General features: G+C 41.9%; 2 protein-coding genes across 18 annotated transcripts in view; one reads left to right on the top strand and one right to left on the bottom strand.

Annotated features, from left to right (window-relative positions):
• PPFIBP1 (PPFIA binding protein 1) overlaps nt 1-19,052 on the bottom strand; it is a 196,886-nt gene that overhangs the window by 102,448 nt on the left and 75,386 nt on the right. For 4 of the 17 annotated variants that reach the window (XM_043881930.1, XM_043881926.1, XM_043881924.1 and 1 more), the window contains one exon: nt 2,920-2,962. The exons of the other annotated variants lie outside the window; for them this stretch is intronic. The gene's annotated coding sequence lies outside the window, so the exon portion shown is untranslated. The remainder of the gene's footprint in view (nt 1-2,919; nt 2,963-19,052) is intronic. 17 annotated transcript variants of the gene reach the window in all.
• Nucleotides 5,591-9,956, top strand: C22H12orf71 (chromosome 22 C12orf71 homolog). Its single transcript, XM_043880815.1, has 4 exons — nt 5,591-5,705; nt 6,937-7,053; nt 8,453-9,114; nt 9,651-9,956. The coding sequence occupies exons 1-4, from the start codon at nt 5,591-5,593 to the stop codon at nt 9,954-9,956; spliced, it is 1,200 nt and encodes a 399-aa protein (XP_043736750.1).

The raw sequence follows: 19,052 nt of genomic DNA, 5'->3' as shown, positions 1-19,052 counted from the left end.
CACTTTCATCAAGAGGGTCTTTAGTTCCTCTTCACTTTCTGCCATAAGGGTAGTATCATCTGCATATCTGGGGTTACTTATATTTCTCCTGGCAATCCTGATTCCAGCTTGTGCTTCATTCAGCCCAGCATTTCATATGATGTACTCTGCATATAAGTTAAATAAGCAACGTGACAATATACAGCCTTGACATACTGCTTTCCCAATTTTGAACCAGTCTGTTGATCCATGTTGGTTCTAACTGTTGCTTCTTGACCTGCATACAGATTTCTCAGGTGGCAGGTAAGGTGGTCTGGTATTTCCAGCTCTAAGAATTTTCCAGTTTGTTTTGATCCACACAGTCAAAGGCTTTAGTATAGTCAATGAAGCAGATGTTTTTTTTCTGGAATTCTCTTGCTTTTTCTATGATCCAACAGCATGTTGGCAATTTGATCTCTGGTTCCTCTGTGTTTTCTAAATCCAGCCTGAATATCTGAAAGTTCTTGGTTCACATACTGTTGAAGCCTCACTTGGAGAATTTTGAGCATTACTTTGCTAGCATGTGAGCTTGCTATGAGGTAGCAATAAGGAGACCTACAGTTCTCATCTACCGCTATTGTTGTTACAGGTAGTCACTGAGCACTTGAAATGTGATGAGAATGACTGAAGAAGCATTTTTATCATTTTAATGGTTGCATGTGGCTACCCTGTTGCACAGCACTATTCTGGGGCTTACAAAACAAGACTGTATGATGTTTTTGTGCCTGCCATTAAACACTTGTATCTGTGGCAGAAATTCAATCTATGAGTTGCTTTCATGGCAACATTGGTTGGTGAAGTTCTGGGAGAGGAGACCTATAATTCTCACCACTGTTATTGTCGACTAACAATATTCAATATTTATGATGTATAAACAGATTCCTTGAAGTTGGTACCCAGTAGCAGCAGCCTGGCTCTAGGGGGGCCTCTGGACTTCAGAGGCAGACCTGGGTAGTATAAACTGCAAAAGCTAAGACTGGGGTGAAAATACACAACTCAGAGGACTGTCACGAAAACTAAATGACCACACCTGTGAAAGCACCGCTGAACTTTGCTCACACCAAAATGCTATTTTCACCACCATTCTTCTTTAATTAAGTACATGAGCTTTGATAAAGCTTTATCTGTTTGGGAATGGACATACAAATAAAACATAGGAAATTATACCCATCCTCTCCCTAATCCCTTAAGTAATGTCAGCTAAGAATTCGATCTGGAAAAAGGATATCCTTGTCACAATAGTTCTTATAAGCAAAATAAACCATGGGGACTTCCTCTTTTCTAAAGAGTATGATCTGTAGTCCATTTAAGTTATATTTATGTAGTCCAAGTAAATCTACATTTATGTTGGTTTTTGTCTCCAAAGGTAAAACAATACATTAATATGTAAAACCACATTATAGCAGCACAAGATAAATAAAACAAATTCAGGACAGTGATCCTGGGAGATGTGGGGAAAGATGAGGATCAGGGAAGGAATACAAAGGGACTTAAGTTTCATCTCCAACATTTCGTTTCTTTTCACAAAAACAATGGGTTAAATATGCCAAAATGTTGACTTGACCAAATTTAGTTGTAAGTGTTATAGGTATTAAATCATTGACTATAGTTTTATCTATTATTTTTCAAAAATTTATTTTGACCTAATTTTAGATGTACAGAGAAGTTGCAAATACAGTATCCATGTATCTTCACCATACTTCCCTTAATGTTAACATCTTATGCAACCATAATACAATAATCAGACCAGAAATTTAACTTCAGGACAACACCATTAACTAAAATTAAAAACACAATGAAGTCTCCCCAGGTTTCCCACTCACGTCCTTTTCCCATTCTGATAATTCCATCCAGTTATTTCTCTCTAGTCTTCTGCAGTTTCTCAGTCTTTCCCTGCCTTTTATGGCCTTGACACTCATTATTTTCTTGAGTGTCTCAAAAATGGGGTGTGTCTGATATTGTCTCATTATTAGGCTGTGATTACACATTATGGGCAAGACTACCACAAAAATGACGCTGTGTCCTTAGTGTACTATATCACAGGTTTGTGATATCTTTTTATACTGTCAAAATATTTCATAATGTCAAAAGATGAAAAATCAGTAGCTATATTAGTCTCGGTTCTCCAGAGAAACAGAACCAATAGTACACATATGAATGTGTATATATATCAACACACACACACACACACACACACACACACACACACACACATGAATGACAGAAGAGGCTTATCATAAGGAATTGGCTCATGCAAGTTAGGGAAGTTGAAAAGTCCCAAGATGTGCCCTTTGCAAGCTGGCAACCCAGAAGAGACAATAGTGCAGTTCCAGTCCAAGTCCAGCGGCCTAAGAATCAGGAGAACTGATGATGTAAGTTCCAGTCTGAGTCCAAAGATAGGAGAAAACCAATGTCCTAGCTCAAAGACAGTCAGGGAGAGAGAGAAAATTCTTCCTTCCTCAGTCTTCTGTTCTATTCAGGTTTCAAAGGATTGGAGGCCAACCCACACTAGGCAGGGGCCATCTGCCTTACTGAGTCTACTGATCCCAAAGTTAATCTCATCTGGAGGCACCCTCACAGACACACCCAGGATAATGCTGAACCAAGTATCTGGGTACCCTGTGGCCAAGTCAAGCCAACACATAAAATTAACCATAATAGTAGCTTAATTTCTAAGTCAGAAACTTTCCACTTTATATATTTAGGCTCTAAATCCCATCAAGTCAAATGGATTTGAGGAAGCATTCCAATTTTTAAACTTCTCATTATTATTGGCTTCAGTTCTAAAACATTGTAAATTCACCTCATACTATCATTTTTAAAACCTCAAGAGCTTTATTATAGATGATTCTGCTTCAAGAGAAAAGGTAATGAGCCAGCTATACTATTTAGATAATATACCTGTGATCCAAGGAAAGGTAGGTCACCAAGTCAAAATAAGGCCCTAGGAAAGAAATGAACACAAGTGGTATTGTTAATGAGGACCCTGATTCCTCTGATTTGTTATCAGAAGTAAAAGCTAAGTCACCTTTTAGAATTGATTACACTCCTCAGCATGGCATCCTAAAGATGTGTTGTTACTTCAAAGATGCCTTAGGAAAAAAATATCAGAATAAATTATGTAATATATGGGGGTGCCCTGGTAGCTCAGACAATAAAGAATTTGCCTGCAATGCAGGAGACCCAAGTTTGATTCCTGGGTCAGGAAGATCCCCTCGAGAAGGGAATGGCTACCCACTCAAGTACTCTTGCCTAGAGAATATATAACAAGCAATTAACACTGATTATCCTTTTCCTGGGGTAGGTGAGAAGGCAAGTTTCAGGGACTTTGAGCTGTATATGAAATATATATGTACACATATGCATTTAAAATGAAATATATATGCATACATATATATACAAACACACATATACATATTGAGAGAGAGAAAGAGTATACCGAGAAATGGCAGTATGTACAAATATGTAAGATTTCAAGTTTTCTCTGATGCTTCCCCTGTGTGAAGCTCTTTTCTCTTCAAGATGATTCTATACTTTAGTAGTTTAGGCTGAGAAATAATTTTTTCCCACTTAAATTTTTATGTTTAGTTCAAAGCATTCCATTTGCATGGGTAACGGTATAGCACACAGCTTCTCCCAGACCTTCACTCCAGCTGCATGGAAAGAAAGCTACTCATGAATCCTTTTCTAGGCTCCCAGTGCCCTGGGAGGCAGTCATAGAGTTTTTATGAAAACCCAGAGCAGAGGAATCCAGATCTCATCATGCCAAAGAGGAAGCTGAATATTTATTTTAAATCTCATTTTACTCTGCTCCAAATGTGGATGCCATTGCTTGGGGCCAGTCCTGTGGACTACGTACTTAGAATACACAGTTCCACTCAAAGGAGTTTCTTCCAAGGCACCAGAACACAGGTTTAATTTTGGCCTAAGTCCTAGGAATTTTTCAGGAAGGAGGCAGGTGGTCAGCCTCCCGAGAGACAGGAGTGTGTAGAGGATAAAAGCATGAGCTCTGGAGCCAGACTCCTTATGTCTGAGCCCAGGTTCTAGGGTTTATGGTTTGGAGATGTGGGAAGGGTACATAACTGCTCAGTCCTTGGTTCCTTTGTCTGTGGGTGGTGGAGGTTTAGTTGCTTAAGTCATGTCTGACTCTTGGGACCCCATGAACTGTAGACCACCAGGCTCCTCAGTCCATGGGATTTCCCTGGCAAGAACACTGGAGTGGGTTGCCATTACCTTCTCCAGGGTTCTTTGTCTATAAAACAGGGCAACTAATGATGCTTAACTGATTGGGGAGCTGTGAAGATTAAACAATAAGCACATACAAAGTGCTTAGAATATAGGACCTGGCATGCAGTAAGTGGCCAATAAATGCTACAGAGGAGGCTGCTCCTGACCTGAGCTCCCCAGAATTAACCTGCCATGTGACCTCTGTAGAGTACAGATGGCGTCTCCCCAATTCCAATTCTGCCTATTTCTCACACCAGGACATCATAACTCCTGAAACAGACTGACCGAAAACAATCTAATTTAACAAAACCTAGAAATTTAACCAGTGGGACTGACCAGGTGGCTCAGTGATAGAGAATCCACCTAGCAATGAAGGAGACCTCAGTTCAATCCCTGGGTCGGAAAGATCCCCTGGAGGAGGGCACAGCTACCCACTCCAGCAATTTTGCCTGGAGAATCCCATGGACAGAGGAGCCCAGTGGGCTACAGTCTATGGGTCGCAGAGTCAGACAGGACTGAGCGACTAAGCAAGAGCGTGAGAAATTTAACCAGTACAACAGCAAAAGCACTGTACTGATACTGAGCAAATGTAGCAAACGTTAAATATAATCTTGTTAAATGGAAATACAGAAAAATGTTTGAAAAAGATCTTTTAGCAACTAATAGATTCCAATGAGCTCGAGTTCTTTAAGTCAGATCAGTGTTTCTTGGCTTTTCTCCTTTTCGTGTGTGTGTGTGTGTGTTGAAACCTATGCTTCTTTTTGGATAAATATAAAAACCGTATGGTTTCTTTTAATGCTGTTTGTAACTTGAAATTTTTTTAAAAAGTGACCCAAAAAAGTTCTAAGCAATATTAATTTAGGAACATGCCTTTTCAACATGTAAATCAACTATACTTAAGTGAAAAAACAATTTTTTTTAAACATAACATGTACTTTTTCCAAGTATGTACGCACTCCATTCCTTGGAAACTCTGAGTGGAAGACCTACTCCCTTCCTGAGAGTCACTGATTGACCCAGAAACAGTACCCCACAGCCCCACAGTTTAGACCAGGCTGGCAGTTGCTCTAACTACATTTGTTAAGATGATCCTACTGTTGGAAAGTTTAATTTTTGTTTAGCCTCTGCAACCGACTGACTGCCTTCAATTCTATATGACCCACAGTTGTCCTCAGAATTTGCACATTTGGGAAGCAGACAATGAAAGACTTACTGCTTCCACCCATAAAGTGCCCCCAGAGACATCACCAATCCCCTCATAATTCCATGATGCCATTGGGAAGGGGAGGGCAGACCAGGAAGTGGGAGGACTCAGTGAGGTCACCAGGGGTGTCAGCAGAGGAGCATGACAAGGAAAAGCAAAGCTCCAAGTCTAGAAGAAACCAAGGCCCCTCATGTTATTGAAGAGACTGTCAAAGGAGATAATATCGAGAACAAGGACAACAAGGACAGAGATCCAGGTAACAGAACTGGTGTAAAATAATACAGACAACCTCAGGAATAAAGCCGACGCCCAGCTGGGAAGCTCAAAGAAGAATACAGAGGTCTTCAACAATGCATTCCTCCATACCTGTCCACATCCATCCTCACTTTTTTTCTTCTAACACCGGGAAATAACCAAGTATTATTATAATCAAGCCCCCTGCCCATGCCACGTATCCCACCCTTACTCTCCGAAAGCAGCAGCCAACCTTTTAAGTTTTGAAGCTGTCCCCCAGTACTGACTGGGCCCCTCTTCTGGATGTGGGGAGGGGGTGCAGACACTAAGCTGCCTCTGCCTCCTCCCTCACCTTCTCACTCAGACACGGATGAAGTAGAGTCCAGGCCCACTGGTACCACCTCGTCTCCTCCCATCCACTTCTCAACCCAGGGCAAACCTGCTGATTCTATTCTCGTGGAAGCCAACCAGTAACATTCATGCTGCCAAGAGCACTGGAAGTTTTGTTGTGTTTTCTTGTTTTCATCATGTTGAGCATTCAATATACTTTGAGTTAACTGGAAAAATGTCTAATAAATGAAACCACTACCCGAGTATGTGCTCATAGGATAAAAACCAAGTTCCCTAACAGGGGTGGAAGGCTTTCGATGTTCTTAGTGTCCCTGTTTACCACTTCATGATTGATCTCCACCCCACACCTGGCTGTTTCTCACCTGGGAGTCCTTGCTCACGTGTCCCGTCTGCTTGTAAGGTCCTCTCCTCCAATCACTCCCTCCTTTTCAGCTAACTTCCACACCCCACTAAATACTGAGACCAGAGGGAATCTCCTCTAGGAGGCTTCTCCTGATGCCCTCTCCTGAATCTCCACCCTGGCTGCACAAGGTACCTCCTTCCATTCTCCCACGACATTATTTTTAAGTTCTGTTGCTGCAGTTACCATTCAGTCCTATAAAAGGCTGCTTATGTCCATTTCACCAAATAGGTTCTAAATTCCCTCAAGACAGGAACCATCCTGGACACCGACGTGACAAGAGGAAAGGAACTGTCATGGCGTTTGTCCCTCTGCCATCGAGAGGGAGTCTTGTCAGCTGAGTTGATGAGGGGATGGGATATTTTGGGAGCAAGGCACTGGCTCCTGTAGCTTTCAATCCCTTTCTTCTCTCTTCCTACACTTCTGACTATAACTTGGGTCCTTGTGTTACCATGGTAACCAACAGTCCCAGAACACAGACTTCCGGCAGTTGGACTTTTAGCTACTGAGACTCGGGACTTGAAGGATTTCTCATGTCCCCAGTTTACGGCTCAGGAGTTGGCAGCACCCCTTTCACGTGGGCAGCCACCAGGGCAGAACATTACAGAGACTACAACAGGTGCATGCACGTGTGCATGTGTATTCCTACCCTCTCCCCCGGTTTCTACGGGACATCATAGAAAAAGTGCTATCAGATGGTGGAAGGATGTGCATCTAAATGGCCATAATCTTTCTGGGAAGCAACTTGGTATCAACTATTAGGAGCCTTTAATACATGTGTGGTCTTTGATCGATTAAACCCACCTATAAAAACATAAAGGGAGACACAAAGACTTATTAACAAGGGGTTTTACTGCAGGTGTATCTATTAAAGACAATAACTACCTAAGTCATTAATCAGAAAGTAAGTGGTTTACAGTGACAGAAGAGCCATATACACGTTTAACATAGGTTGTGCCATCAGTTCAGCCAGTTCAGTTGCCCAGTCGTGTCTGACTCTTGGCGACCCCATGGACTGCAGCATGCCAGGCCTCCCTGTCCATTACCAACTCCCAGAGCTTGCTCAAACTCATGTCTATCGAGTCTGTGATGCCATCCAATCATCCCATCCTCTGTCGTCCCCTTCTCCTACTGCCTTCAGTTTTTCCCAGCATCAGAGTCTTTTCCAATGAGTCAGTTATTTGTATCAGGTGGCCAAAGTATTGGAGCTTCAGCTTCAGCATCAGTCCTTCCAATGAATATTCAGGACTGATTTCCTTTAGGATAGACTGGTTTGATCTCCTTGCAGTCCAATCTGCCTACAGTGCGGGAGACCTTGGTTCAACCCCTGGGTTGGGAAGATTCCCTGGAAAGGGGAAAGGCTACCCACTCCAGTATTCTGGCCTGGAAAATTCCATGGACTGTATAGTCCTCGGGGTCGCAAAGAATCGAACAGGACTGAGCAACTTTCACTTTCACTTTCAGGTTGTGCCATAAAATATAATAATCTCAGTTTCAACTAATGTGACTTTCATATCTACATATACACATGACTGTACATATATATATATATGTACACATATATATATATGTACACATATATATATTATTGTATACACATTAGTACATATAAATAAAAAGAAAAGATTATAAGGAAATCCACCAAAATGTTTTCACGATGATTATCATTATCTCTGGACAGGGGAATCACAAGCATATTTATTTTCATCTTCATACTTTTTTATATTTTTCAAATTTTACACCATGATCATTTTTCTTTTATGACACAAGTTTTTTCAACTGTAGTAATAGATGATATGAGGCGTCCAGTGAAGATGCTCAGTGGAGAGGGTTGTATAGAGCAGGTTTTTAAAGGGAGAGGGCTGCCTCCTTTGTTCTTCATTGGAGATTGTAAAACAGATGAACTTCTCTCAGAGTGGGATAGTTCCAAATAGAAAAAAGAATGGATAATGTTACTGGGTAAGTACCATATTACCCTCCTCTTCTCCCCAGTCCCACTTAGATTTTCTCTTTTGAAGATCCCTGGGAGGAGGGAGACCTGAGATTTGAGCCTTCGAACTCCATGATGCACTCATTCTCCAGCTCTGAATCAAACCTGAGTCTCTCTGTGGGCTACTTCCCCTGTGAGGACATCTCCTCCTGTGAGAACACCCTCTCCTGTGAAGATTCATCTGCTGAAGGTCCTTCAGTCCACTTTGTCCCTCCTATCCAAGGGTCGTGGCGGACTGAAAACACAGGGAGGCTCCTAGCAAGACGAGACCAGACACAGGACGGCCCAGAAAAGTTCTGCAAACTCAGCATCACCCTGGCCTGGGATGTTGACGTGGCCTCTAACAATTCAGACTCGACTGCTAACTGTGACCTAAGTGGAGACAACAGAGACAAGCACCCCAAAGAGAAGACACAGATGACTCTCAGCAAACTGGACGGTCTTGTGCAAAAGCTTGAGAAATTTCTAGAGAACCAGAAAGATGACAAAGATGATGACTCTGTGTTCCCTGAATCTGCTCAGGAGGAAGACTCCCAGCTGCCTAGCAGCTCCCTTCCAGGTATGGCTCAGGTTAGTCATCCTGAACATGGTAGCTGTCAAGATTTGGCCAAATTCAACCCACTAGAACATGAAGATGTCATCCAGTTTCCACAGATTCATCCAAGGCGTCAGAACCAGGAGCTTGCTAAGGTGAGCAGAGAGGTGCCTCACAGGCAAGCACAGGACAGGCCTGGTGGAGGGTCCAGGTGGGAATGCATGGAGCATTACTCCCCACTATAGAAGGGACAGCATAGAGGTGAAGGCAAAATACCGAGGAGCCCTGAGAGAGAGAAGAGGGTAGGAATGTAAAGACAACAATTATGACGAAAATATGAGTGTGTGTGTATGTAAATATTAATGAGTACTGAAACTCAGCATATGCTGGGTTGTGTATTATCATTCAGTCATGTCTGACTCTTTGTGACCCCCATGGACTGTAGCCTGCCAGGCTCCTCTGTCCATGGGATTTTTCAGGTAAGAATACTAGAGTAGTGGGTAGCCATTCCCTTCTCCAGGGGATCTTCCTGACCCAGGGATCAAACCCAGGTCTCCTGCATTGCAGGCAGATTCTTTACCATCTGAGCCACCAGGGAAGCCAGATAAAGGATCTGAGCTCCCTAAATGGACAAATACTGACCTCACTGTCGCCCAGGTTGCACAATATCTAACACTCGTCTTCTTGGCAGATAATAAGCGAGGCAACTGGCAGCCAAGGGACAGATATTGCAGAGACCTCCTCAGTCTCATCAGGTCTACCAGAGAAGGAGGACACTCACTCCAGCACAGAAGCCCTCTCGTGCCTGAATTTCGGGTGCGTCTTCCGCTGGCTAAGGCACCAAGTCCTCCCCTCACTTTTGGGAAGACAGGATCCCAAGAAGGCCACTGAGCGCCCCCATGAACTGGCACAAAAGAAAAGATTCTCTCACAGAAGCAAGAGAATCCAACCTCAAGAATCCTTCGAATTAGGACACCCCATACCACCAGATTTTTAAACTTTTTGATAGTCCCTATTCTACAAGCCCCACAAGTTGTTCTTCCCAATAAACAAAATATATATTCTTTTAAAGAATTTACTTATTTATTTATTTATTTTTGGCTGCCCTGAGTCTTCATTGCTTTCCAAGGGCTTTGTATAGTTGTGGTGACTGGGGGCCTCTCACTGCGGTGGCTCCTCTTGTCTCAGAGCATGGCTCCAGGGCACACAGGCTTCAGGAACTGCTGCATGGGGGCTCAGTAGTTGTGATTCTTAGACTCTAAGGGCACAGTCTCAATAGCTGTGGCACACAGGCTTAGCTGCCCAGCAGCATGTGGGATCTTCCCAGGCCAGGGATCGAACCAATGTCCCTTGTATTGCAAGGTGGATTCTTAACCACTAGGCTACCAGGGAAGCCCTCCAGCTGACTTATTATTTAAGAGATAAAGTCATGTAAACACATGACTATAAAGGGTTATGGCAAGTAAGAGTATGCACATGGTCCATACTGAATACCAAATAACCAATTCAACACAGGTAGGTTGATTTTAAAAGGTTGCATATATGAGGTTCTTTGAGTCACAAATATGGTTAGTCTAAAATGGAGGATTTTACAAATTGGCACAGAGTTAAAGTGTGCAATCCTGGCAGGTTATACATGACAGACACTGGCAAGGATGTTGTCCCAGGAAAGAGTACTATGGGAATGAAGAAATCAAAGAATAGTGCGTTTTTAGCAATCTACACCCATGGTTACACCCTGAGTCTCTGCACAGCCGACTCCTCACTTTTATCTACCTCTGAGAAAATTTCCCATTCAACTAGCTCACCTGAATGCCCTCCTTCACCTTCAGCTGCTCCCTGACTTTACCAAGACTTTGAGTTCATTACCCCATGAATTTCATTCACTTCCTTCCAGGAGCAGACTTTGCCCCTCCTTCCCAAGCCACGGCACATCCACCACATCCACGGGCACTGACAACGACCACCCTTTTCTTTTCCCAGATCTTTTAATCTATGCTCTCCAAATTCCCCACAACAGTCTTCCTTCTCTCACAAGAGCCAACACACAAACACAGAAATTACCTTCTCCACTTTCTGGAGAATTCCCGCAATGCCTTCTCAAGTCCCCCGTGGCCTGAGGCACTCATCCTTAAAGACACTGCTCCAGGGTTGCTAAGAGGCCAAAAGTGATTCTTCCAGTTGACATGGTCAACTTTACTTAAGCTGTCCCCCAGTCCCCACCTTCACACCATGGCTGGTATGTTTCAGCTCTCTGGATATGACTGTTTTACCTACAGACTCTGACCTCTTGAAGACAAGTACCACGTTTTGGTTTTTACTGCAAGATCTTAACAGAGTCTGCTATAGAGTGATCTATCTCTATATAATCATTTTAAGGTCTGAATATATTCTATTTCTCTTTTTTCTCCTACATAATTTTTTTTAAAAATGAAATACAATAGCTTAGACTTGCTATTCCTTAAGTCAAAAAAGTTACTGGTCAGCAGGTTTAAGAGTAGGAAAAGAGGGTTGGGGGAGATAGGAAGAAGAGAAAATGGCAATCTGCAGAAGGTCAGGGGAGGTGGTGACCTACAGACTGAAAAAACTAAGGCCAGAGGAATTTAGCAACTATTATTAATTTGAAAATTTAATTCAACAAATATACATGGAGCCTTACTGTTGCTTTAGATGAGACACTAGAATACACCTAAAAGAAAGATGACAACTCCTACCCTCGTGGAACTTGTAACCAGTCTTATTGTCTGCTTAATTCTTTATTAAATAAGTCAACCTCTAAGAAAAACTCACCCCAAGTGAACTACTATAAGATTGCCCACATTAATCAGAAGCCCTGTTCATTTGTAAGATTTCCAACATATTAGTGTTTATTTTTCAGTGTTGTATAAACCTGTTTGACAAGTATGAACCCACCTCTATGACTCAATGTACTTTACAAGCCTTTATAATAAATATTCTTTATAAAAAATTGTAATTCCAAATACTCTTTGAGATTGTTCTGCTACATCTTAGAAAGTGATTCAAAGTGTTTAAAAACAGGAAATATTTCAGTACATCCTCATTTATTATAGTGTCAAATATGCTACGAAGCTCTCAGTTGCATGCCAAACTAGGACCAGGTTCTCTGCTCTGTGTTGTATCCAAGGGACTGGGGCTGGAGGAGACTACCACAAGGCCAGAGAACTGAGAGAAAATTTGGCATGGTCATGGAGAGACTCTTATGGTCATGGAGAGACTTTTATGGTCATGGAGAGACTCCAGCTCTGCAGAAACCTCAAGACTCTAGGAGAATGGCTTCGCTTGCCAGGCAATGTGCTAATCTAATTTCTTCAAGTGAACTGCTCAGTCTTGTGATAAAGTTCAGATGCTTGAATTAGCAAGCTTTTGCCTTATTCATATTCTAGACTCTGTAACAACACAGTAATACAATCCAGCATGCAGGGTGAGAAATTATCAAACAAATGTAAGGAGTATTCAGCTGTCTCCAAATATAGAATTAGGGTAAGTTAACGTAAATTTCACAGACCACCTCATGCCACACCAATTTCTCACTCAGCAAGATCTCAACAAGAGAAAAAAGTATGTGATCATACCATACCAGCAGAATAGAGGCAAATCACTTTTCCAAACTTCAAGAACATAACATGAAAATGCTCAAAAGGAGCAAGGGGTCCAAGGTCTACCTGATCACAAAAATAATGTCCAAAATCCTCTTACAAAACAATGAAAAGAAAAACAAATTAAATTATAAATGAATTCATAGAGTTCTGGTAATGACCCCAGTATTCAAGAATAGTTTTGTCTAGGCAGGAGGGATAGTTAACGAGCTTCAAAAACAGGTCTTTTCATCATGAACTGCAAGCAAGAGAACTGATACTGCATTCAGGGTACTCGCTAATCTCAAGATGGATGGGCAGGTTTTCAATTGCAATGTCCAGAGTCAATCTTTTCCTGCCTCCTCTTACTACCTCAACAAAGAGAACAACACTTTGCTTTCAAAAGTGAAATGAGATCCTCATCAGATAACACCAAGTCACTGAGTGAGCTGGTCATGAGCAGGGTAGGTATAAAAGCTTTAGGATAATTCTTGAAAGAATTCCAAGCCTAGATCAAGGGATCTCCCCTCCTAAACTATTTCTGTTTACTATCTACCTTTCACAGGAATTTCATGGTTGAGATGCCCATTTGATTTCAACTAACATGCCTTTACAAGAGAAGGCTATGGCACCCCACTCCAGTACTCTTGCATAGAAAATCCCATGGATGGAGGAGCCTGGTGGGCTGCAGTCCACGGGGTCACTAAGAGTCAGACACGACTGAGCGACTTCACTTTCACTTTTCACTTTCATGCATTGGAGAAGGATATGGCAACCCACTCCAGTGTTCTTGCCTAGAGAATCCCAGGGACGGGGGAGCCTGGTGGGCTGCCGTCTATGGGGTCGCACAGAGTCGGACACGACTGAAGCAACTTAGCAGCAGCAGCAGCAGCAACATGCCTATTTATAAAGAACATTTTCAGACAGGAGGGCAGACATGAAATATCTTTTCAGATTGTGGATGTTGAATGAAAATTCATCTCATTATTAATTGAATGCTCTCAGTCTAGAAGGAAATCAGAAAGGCAATTTGTTTTGTTGTTCTTCATCTGCACCAACAAAGATTTATTATTTTAAGGGCAAATCCCCCAAACTAAAAGACACACCTCTCTCCCTCTCTCTTTCCTAGAACTTTCTTCCTATGCATCCACTCACAAAATAAAACACTTCTGACACTGAAAATAATAATACATGTTTGCATAGTTGTTTCTGAGTTTCACTTTTGTCGGCTCCTCAGCCGCCTGTCTTTGGGGTCTAGATTTTTTCCAAACAGGGATGGGGGTAAAAAGGAGAAATTTTCTTTAGTAAAGTAACTTTCAAAAATTCAGTTAGTACCATATTGCAACCACCAACCTGGTCATTGATTCTCATAACGATCCAAGATGAATGTGAAAAACACTGGATGAATGACTGAGTGTGGGGGAACAAGATATGCACATGGTCTTGAAGAATTACCCCACAGATAACTTATTAAGGGGATTAGGTACCTGTACAATGAGAGGTCCAGTGAACACCAACTTAATCCAGGGATTAAATCTAGCCTAACCACTATCACATACTTTCTGAAGAGAAGCGGTATATTCTTCCTAGCACTGTTGAATCTGAATTTGGTCATTAGGAAACCAACAGTCAGATCAACCCGGATTGAAAGACATACTTTGAGATAAACGTTTTAGACTTTTCAAACATGTTACTGTCATGAAATACAAAACAAGAAACAACAAAAAAGGGAGGGAGACAAGATAATTCAAAAAAGACAAAAAGAGGTCTGACAACCAGTTGCTATTTACCATCCTTATTGAATCCTCCAAATCTACAAAACTATGATAAAAGATATTTTTTAATCATTGGAGAAATCTGAATGGGGGCTGTATATTAAACACTTTCAAGCAATTCAGGAAAAAAATATAAAATAGAGAACGTGAAAACAAAATGGGAAAAAACATTAAAAAAAAAAACTCCAGTAAGTAGGGAATCCAGATCTCTGTTATTAAAGTTTCATATTTGCTGTGCCTGTGTGATGTGTTAGTTGCTCAGTCATGTCTGACTCTTTGCGACCCCATGGATTGTGGACCACCAGACTCCTCTCTCCATGGGATTCTCCAGACAAGAATACTGGAGTGGGTTTCCATTTCATTCTCCAGAGGATCTTCCTGACCCAGGGATCGAACCCCAGGTCTCCTGCGTTACAGGCAGATTCTTTACCATCTGATTTATCAGTGATAGTAACATCTTAAAGGTGTATATATTTAAATCATTAATATTTTTCACTCTAAGCAAAACTTAGGTATTAGTCTGATTTCTCAAGTGATATAAACCAGGCAGTTCTTTAATGTGGATTCATTCATCTGGATACCTGCCTTTGAATTCACTACTGGCCACAAGGAATTCTCAGTCTCATGGGTTAAAAAATATTCATCCCCTAAGTCCCTCTAACTGTAAAAAGACAAACCGGAACAGTTGAAAGAAGATTAGCATCTAGGCATTTTTCAAAAACATTTCAAATTTCAGGAGTTTATTTAGCTTTTTTAAGAATGATGTTTGCCCAATGGAGACCCAGGCTTTCTGCCTGCAAATTATCACAAATTTTGGGACTTCCCTGGCAGCCCACTGGTTAAGACTTCACCTTCCAAAGCTGGGGGTGTACATTCTATCCCTCGCTGGTGAGCTAAGATCCCACATGCCTCACGACCAAAAGACCAACATAAAGCAGAAGCAATATTGTAACAAATTCAATAAAGATTTTAAGAAATGGTCCACATCAAAAAAATCTTTTAAAAATTATCATAAATTTTAAGGTCTGGATAGCTCATGTTTACTCTCCAAAGAACTTTGTGAGCACTTTCCATGGTTCTCACAGATCAAGAAGAGCTTGTCACTTATAGTACTATAATAACAATTCCTACAAACTGTTGTGACATTTCATTTTGAGTGGTGCTATATTCTTCTGCTTCTTCCAATGTAAGAAGCAACATAAGCCTAAAGCCACCATTGAGCATCCTGAGGGACTTCTGAGAGCAAAGAGAGGGCTACCATAGTCTTTATTAATTAAACTTTTATGCAACATACTTTTCACATGATTAAAGCTTTAGATGTTCTCTAAACAAATGCACACATTCATATATACTAAACACTTTGCAAACAATTGAGAAAGTTCAGACTCCCTAAATTCTACACATTCAGGTTCACAACCGAGTTCTTAAATAAAACTTGCTGGCTTCAAGTCCCAGGTCCACCACTTATTTGTGGTAGATCCTAGGAAAGTTACTTAAATTCTCTGGGCTTTCCATTTGATCTATAAAATGTGATACTAATAGTACTCATCTCAAAGTGCTGCAGTGAGGATTAAGTAAAAGTGCCTGACACCTAGTAAATGTTGACAAATTTTAGCAGCTGCTCTAGCCGTCTTATACATCCTTTGTTTTAAAACTCTGCAAGGCTCCTAACGACTACAGCATTAAGTCCAAGCAAACTGCCATTCCGCTTCTTTCCACCAGATTATGATGTGCTTTCCCAGTCTTGGTTAACAATGCTCCTCCTCACCCCTGCCTTCCCTCCACTACTTGTCCCTGTATTTATCCCTGCTGTTGCTCCGGGTACTTTCCTGCCTCAGTGCCTTTGTTCACACTGTTCCCTCCCCTTGGAACCGCTCCCACATGCTCTTCCTTCAGTCTGCCCTGCCACCTACCTACTCCCAAATGCACCCTTTAAGGCTCACATTAAATCCAAGCTCTTCTGTGGAACTGAGCAGGTTGAAAATAAGTCTCACCTTTTCTTGTGCTACCATCACTACCTGCAGTAAGTGTACAATTTATCCTGTTTTACAGAAATGTGCTTCCACATCTTTCATCCCACAAAAGCCCCTGCGTCCTGCTTATCTTCTCAGGCGTCAGAGCCCCTGGCCCAGTTTCTAACACATAGTAGCTCCACGATGAATATTTGGAACATTTGAAATGGTTAATCTGCAGGAAATAATTGAAACAGATAATATCTGAAACTGAATGTCATTTCCGCACACATAAAATTTCACTTGCTTCTACTTTAATTAAGTCTAGTCCCTGGATGTTTATACTGGAGGCTGTGGAGTGTGGCCGAGTGTAGGTGTTTCCTGAGTGGAAAAGCTCAGTTCTGTAACAACAGACAAAGCTAGTTAACAAAAAGGCAGCCACAGCTTTTTACTCGCCTTAGTAGAAACTGAGGTCTAGCCTCTCCTTTTTATTTTAAAGATATTTCAAGCCTGTCTATTTCCTCTAGATCAGGGGTTCTCAACCTCTGGCCTGAGGACCGGTACCTCTCTTCAGATCAGCAGAAGCATTAGATTAGAAATAAAGTACACGATAAAAGTAATACACTTGAATCATCCCAAAACCACTCCTCACCCCACCCCCTGCTCCCTGGAAAAGTTCTCTTTCACCAAATCAGTCCCTGGTGTGAGAAAGTTGGGGACCACTGCTCTACATAATATTTAGATGCACTGACTCATTCAAATATGTTTATTAACATTAACATGTGAGTCTACTTAGGGAGAGATAGGTATCTTGCCAGACATAGCACAGGGGCTGTAATTTGAGCTAGGGCTGAAAGGAAGAGCTGGGTGAAGGAGCAGACAATACTCTGCAACGACTGTAAATCCTAAAGGGCATGGCTGGGTTCCAGTGATGGGTCCAGTTTAGCTTGAGCATGGGTGCAATGATAACAGACTGAAGTCTGAGGTAGAGGGATGGAGCCAGGTCACTAAAGAGCTTTGAATTGGTTCTTAGGGGAGAATGGAGTTCTTGAAGCAAGAGACTGACATGATCAAATCCATGTCCTAGAAAGAAGTTTCTAATAACAGCAGTGTGGGAGTGAGGTTAAAGTGGAGAGAAGTTGGTATCAGGAATATTAGAGAAAAAATTGCTGCCAGGCTAGCTCCACAGTGAGATGGAAGAAGAAGTCCAATGCAGTTCCAGCTCTTTTTTAGTAGTTTTCTCAAAATGGTTGGTCATACTCCTGTTCCATCCTCAGGCCCAGCTACAATGCCCTCCATGCTACACCAGATCCAAGACACGACTCTCTCTGATGGTTAATAAGCATTTACATGAGTTAATGAACACAATGGACAGGAAATTATCTAAGCTGAAATGATGCATTAGATTTCTATTGTGCCCTCAAGTACCCAGGCACCATGGAGCAGATTTTTCCTGGCTCTTTCGTTTATTTAGTATTCATTCACTTACTGAGGTCCCACTATGTATTGGTTATTATTACCCTTCAGGCCAGGGACAGGAGGATACACAAGACATTGTTCCTATTCTACAGGATGTTCAAAGTGCATCAGAGGCGTTAACTGTCATTTATATTCAACAAAAGAAGTCATTAATTAGCCTTCATTTTACTTGAAGCTGGGATTACCTGGTGGCTCAGATGGTAAAGAATCTGCCAGCAATACAAGAGACCTAGGTTCGACCCTTGAGTCGGGAATATCCCCTGAAGAAGGAAATGGCAACCCACTCCAGTATTCTTGCCTGGAGATTTCCATGGACAGAGGAGCCAGGTGAGCTACTGTCCATGGGGTAGCAGAGTTGGACATGACTGAGTGATTAACGCTTTCATTTTTTCACTTTTACATGAAGCTATTTAAAAAATGTGTTCTGGATATTGGTCATAGCACCAACTTGAAACACATTTTTACCTTGAATGACTGGTTTTCTACATGAGCTATAAAGCTGAGCTGAGGGAGATTCCTGCTACAATATCTGGGATTATTTGCTTATACTATACAGTAGATGTTTATGAATTTTCCCACTAGCTAAAATTTATTTGTAACCCCAAAACCATTATCAATGGTGTTTCTGCTGTTGTTCGTGGCCATACACAGACCAGCAAAAAATTTGAGTGCCCATGTGCACAATCCCAGCTGAGGTTGAACAAGGCCATGCCCTGCCTTCTTGTTTCAGCTCAGCTCTCCTACTACAAATAAGTGTCCCAGGGACTTCCCTGGCAGTTCAGTGGTTAAGACTCCAGGCTTCCACCGAGGGGGACACAGGTTTGATCCCTGGGCAGGGCACTGGGATCCCACACACCACATGGTGCGGCCAGGAAAAAATCAAATAAGTGTCCTTTCCATGGTCTATCCTGTGTCACGTCTCACACTCACATGCTTCTGGTTGGGGGTTTCAGTGTTTAAGATGGTTCCCAAGCACTTCAGCATGTCTAAGTGCAAGAAAAGCTGTGATGAGCCTGGTAGAGAAAATCCATGTGTCGGATAAGCTTAGTTCAAGCATGAGTTACAGTGCTGTTCATCATGAGTTCAATGTTACTGTATCAACAACATGAAGTAAGGTCCCTTTTAACAGAAACAAGGTTACGCATCGGTCACTTGGGAACACACTGTGACAGAAGCCCACAGGAACCTAAGCCTGTGTATCGCCTAGGAGCAATGGCTCAGTGAGCACAGAGTTCTGACAACTTTACAGAAAGAAACTACTACAAATAAGGATCAGCTGGATTTTCAGTGC

This window comes from Cervus elaphus, chromosome 22, assembly GCF_910594005.1.
Source record: "Cervus elaphus chromosome 22, mCerEla1.1, whole genome shotgun sequence".
NCBI lineage: Eukaryota > Metazoa > Chordata > Mammalia > Artiodactyla > Cervidae > Cervus > Cervus elaphus.
Note: the sequence above shows the minus strand (reverse complement) of the source record. Positions and strands in the feature narration are given on the sequence as shown.

Coding starts and splice junctions, on each gene's coding strand:
- C22H12orf71 (XM_043880815.1), top strand. CDS start 5,591: ATGACAAGGAAAAGCAAAGCTCCAAGTCTAGAAGAAACCAAGGCCCCT. Junction 5,706..6,936: donor CAACAAGGACAGAGATCCAG/GTAACAGAACTG, acceptor TTGGACTTTTAG/CTACTGAGACTCGGGACTTG. Junction 9,115..9,650: donor AGAACCAGGAGCTTGCTAAG/GTGAGCAGAGAG, acceptor TCTTCTTGGCAG/ATAATAAGCGAGGCAACTGG.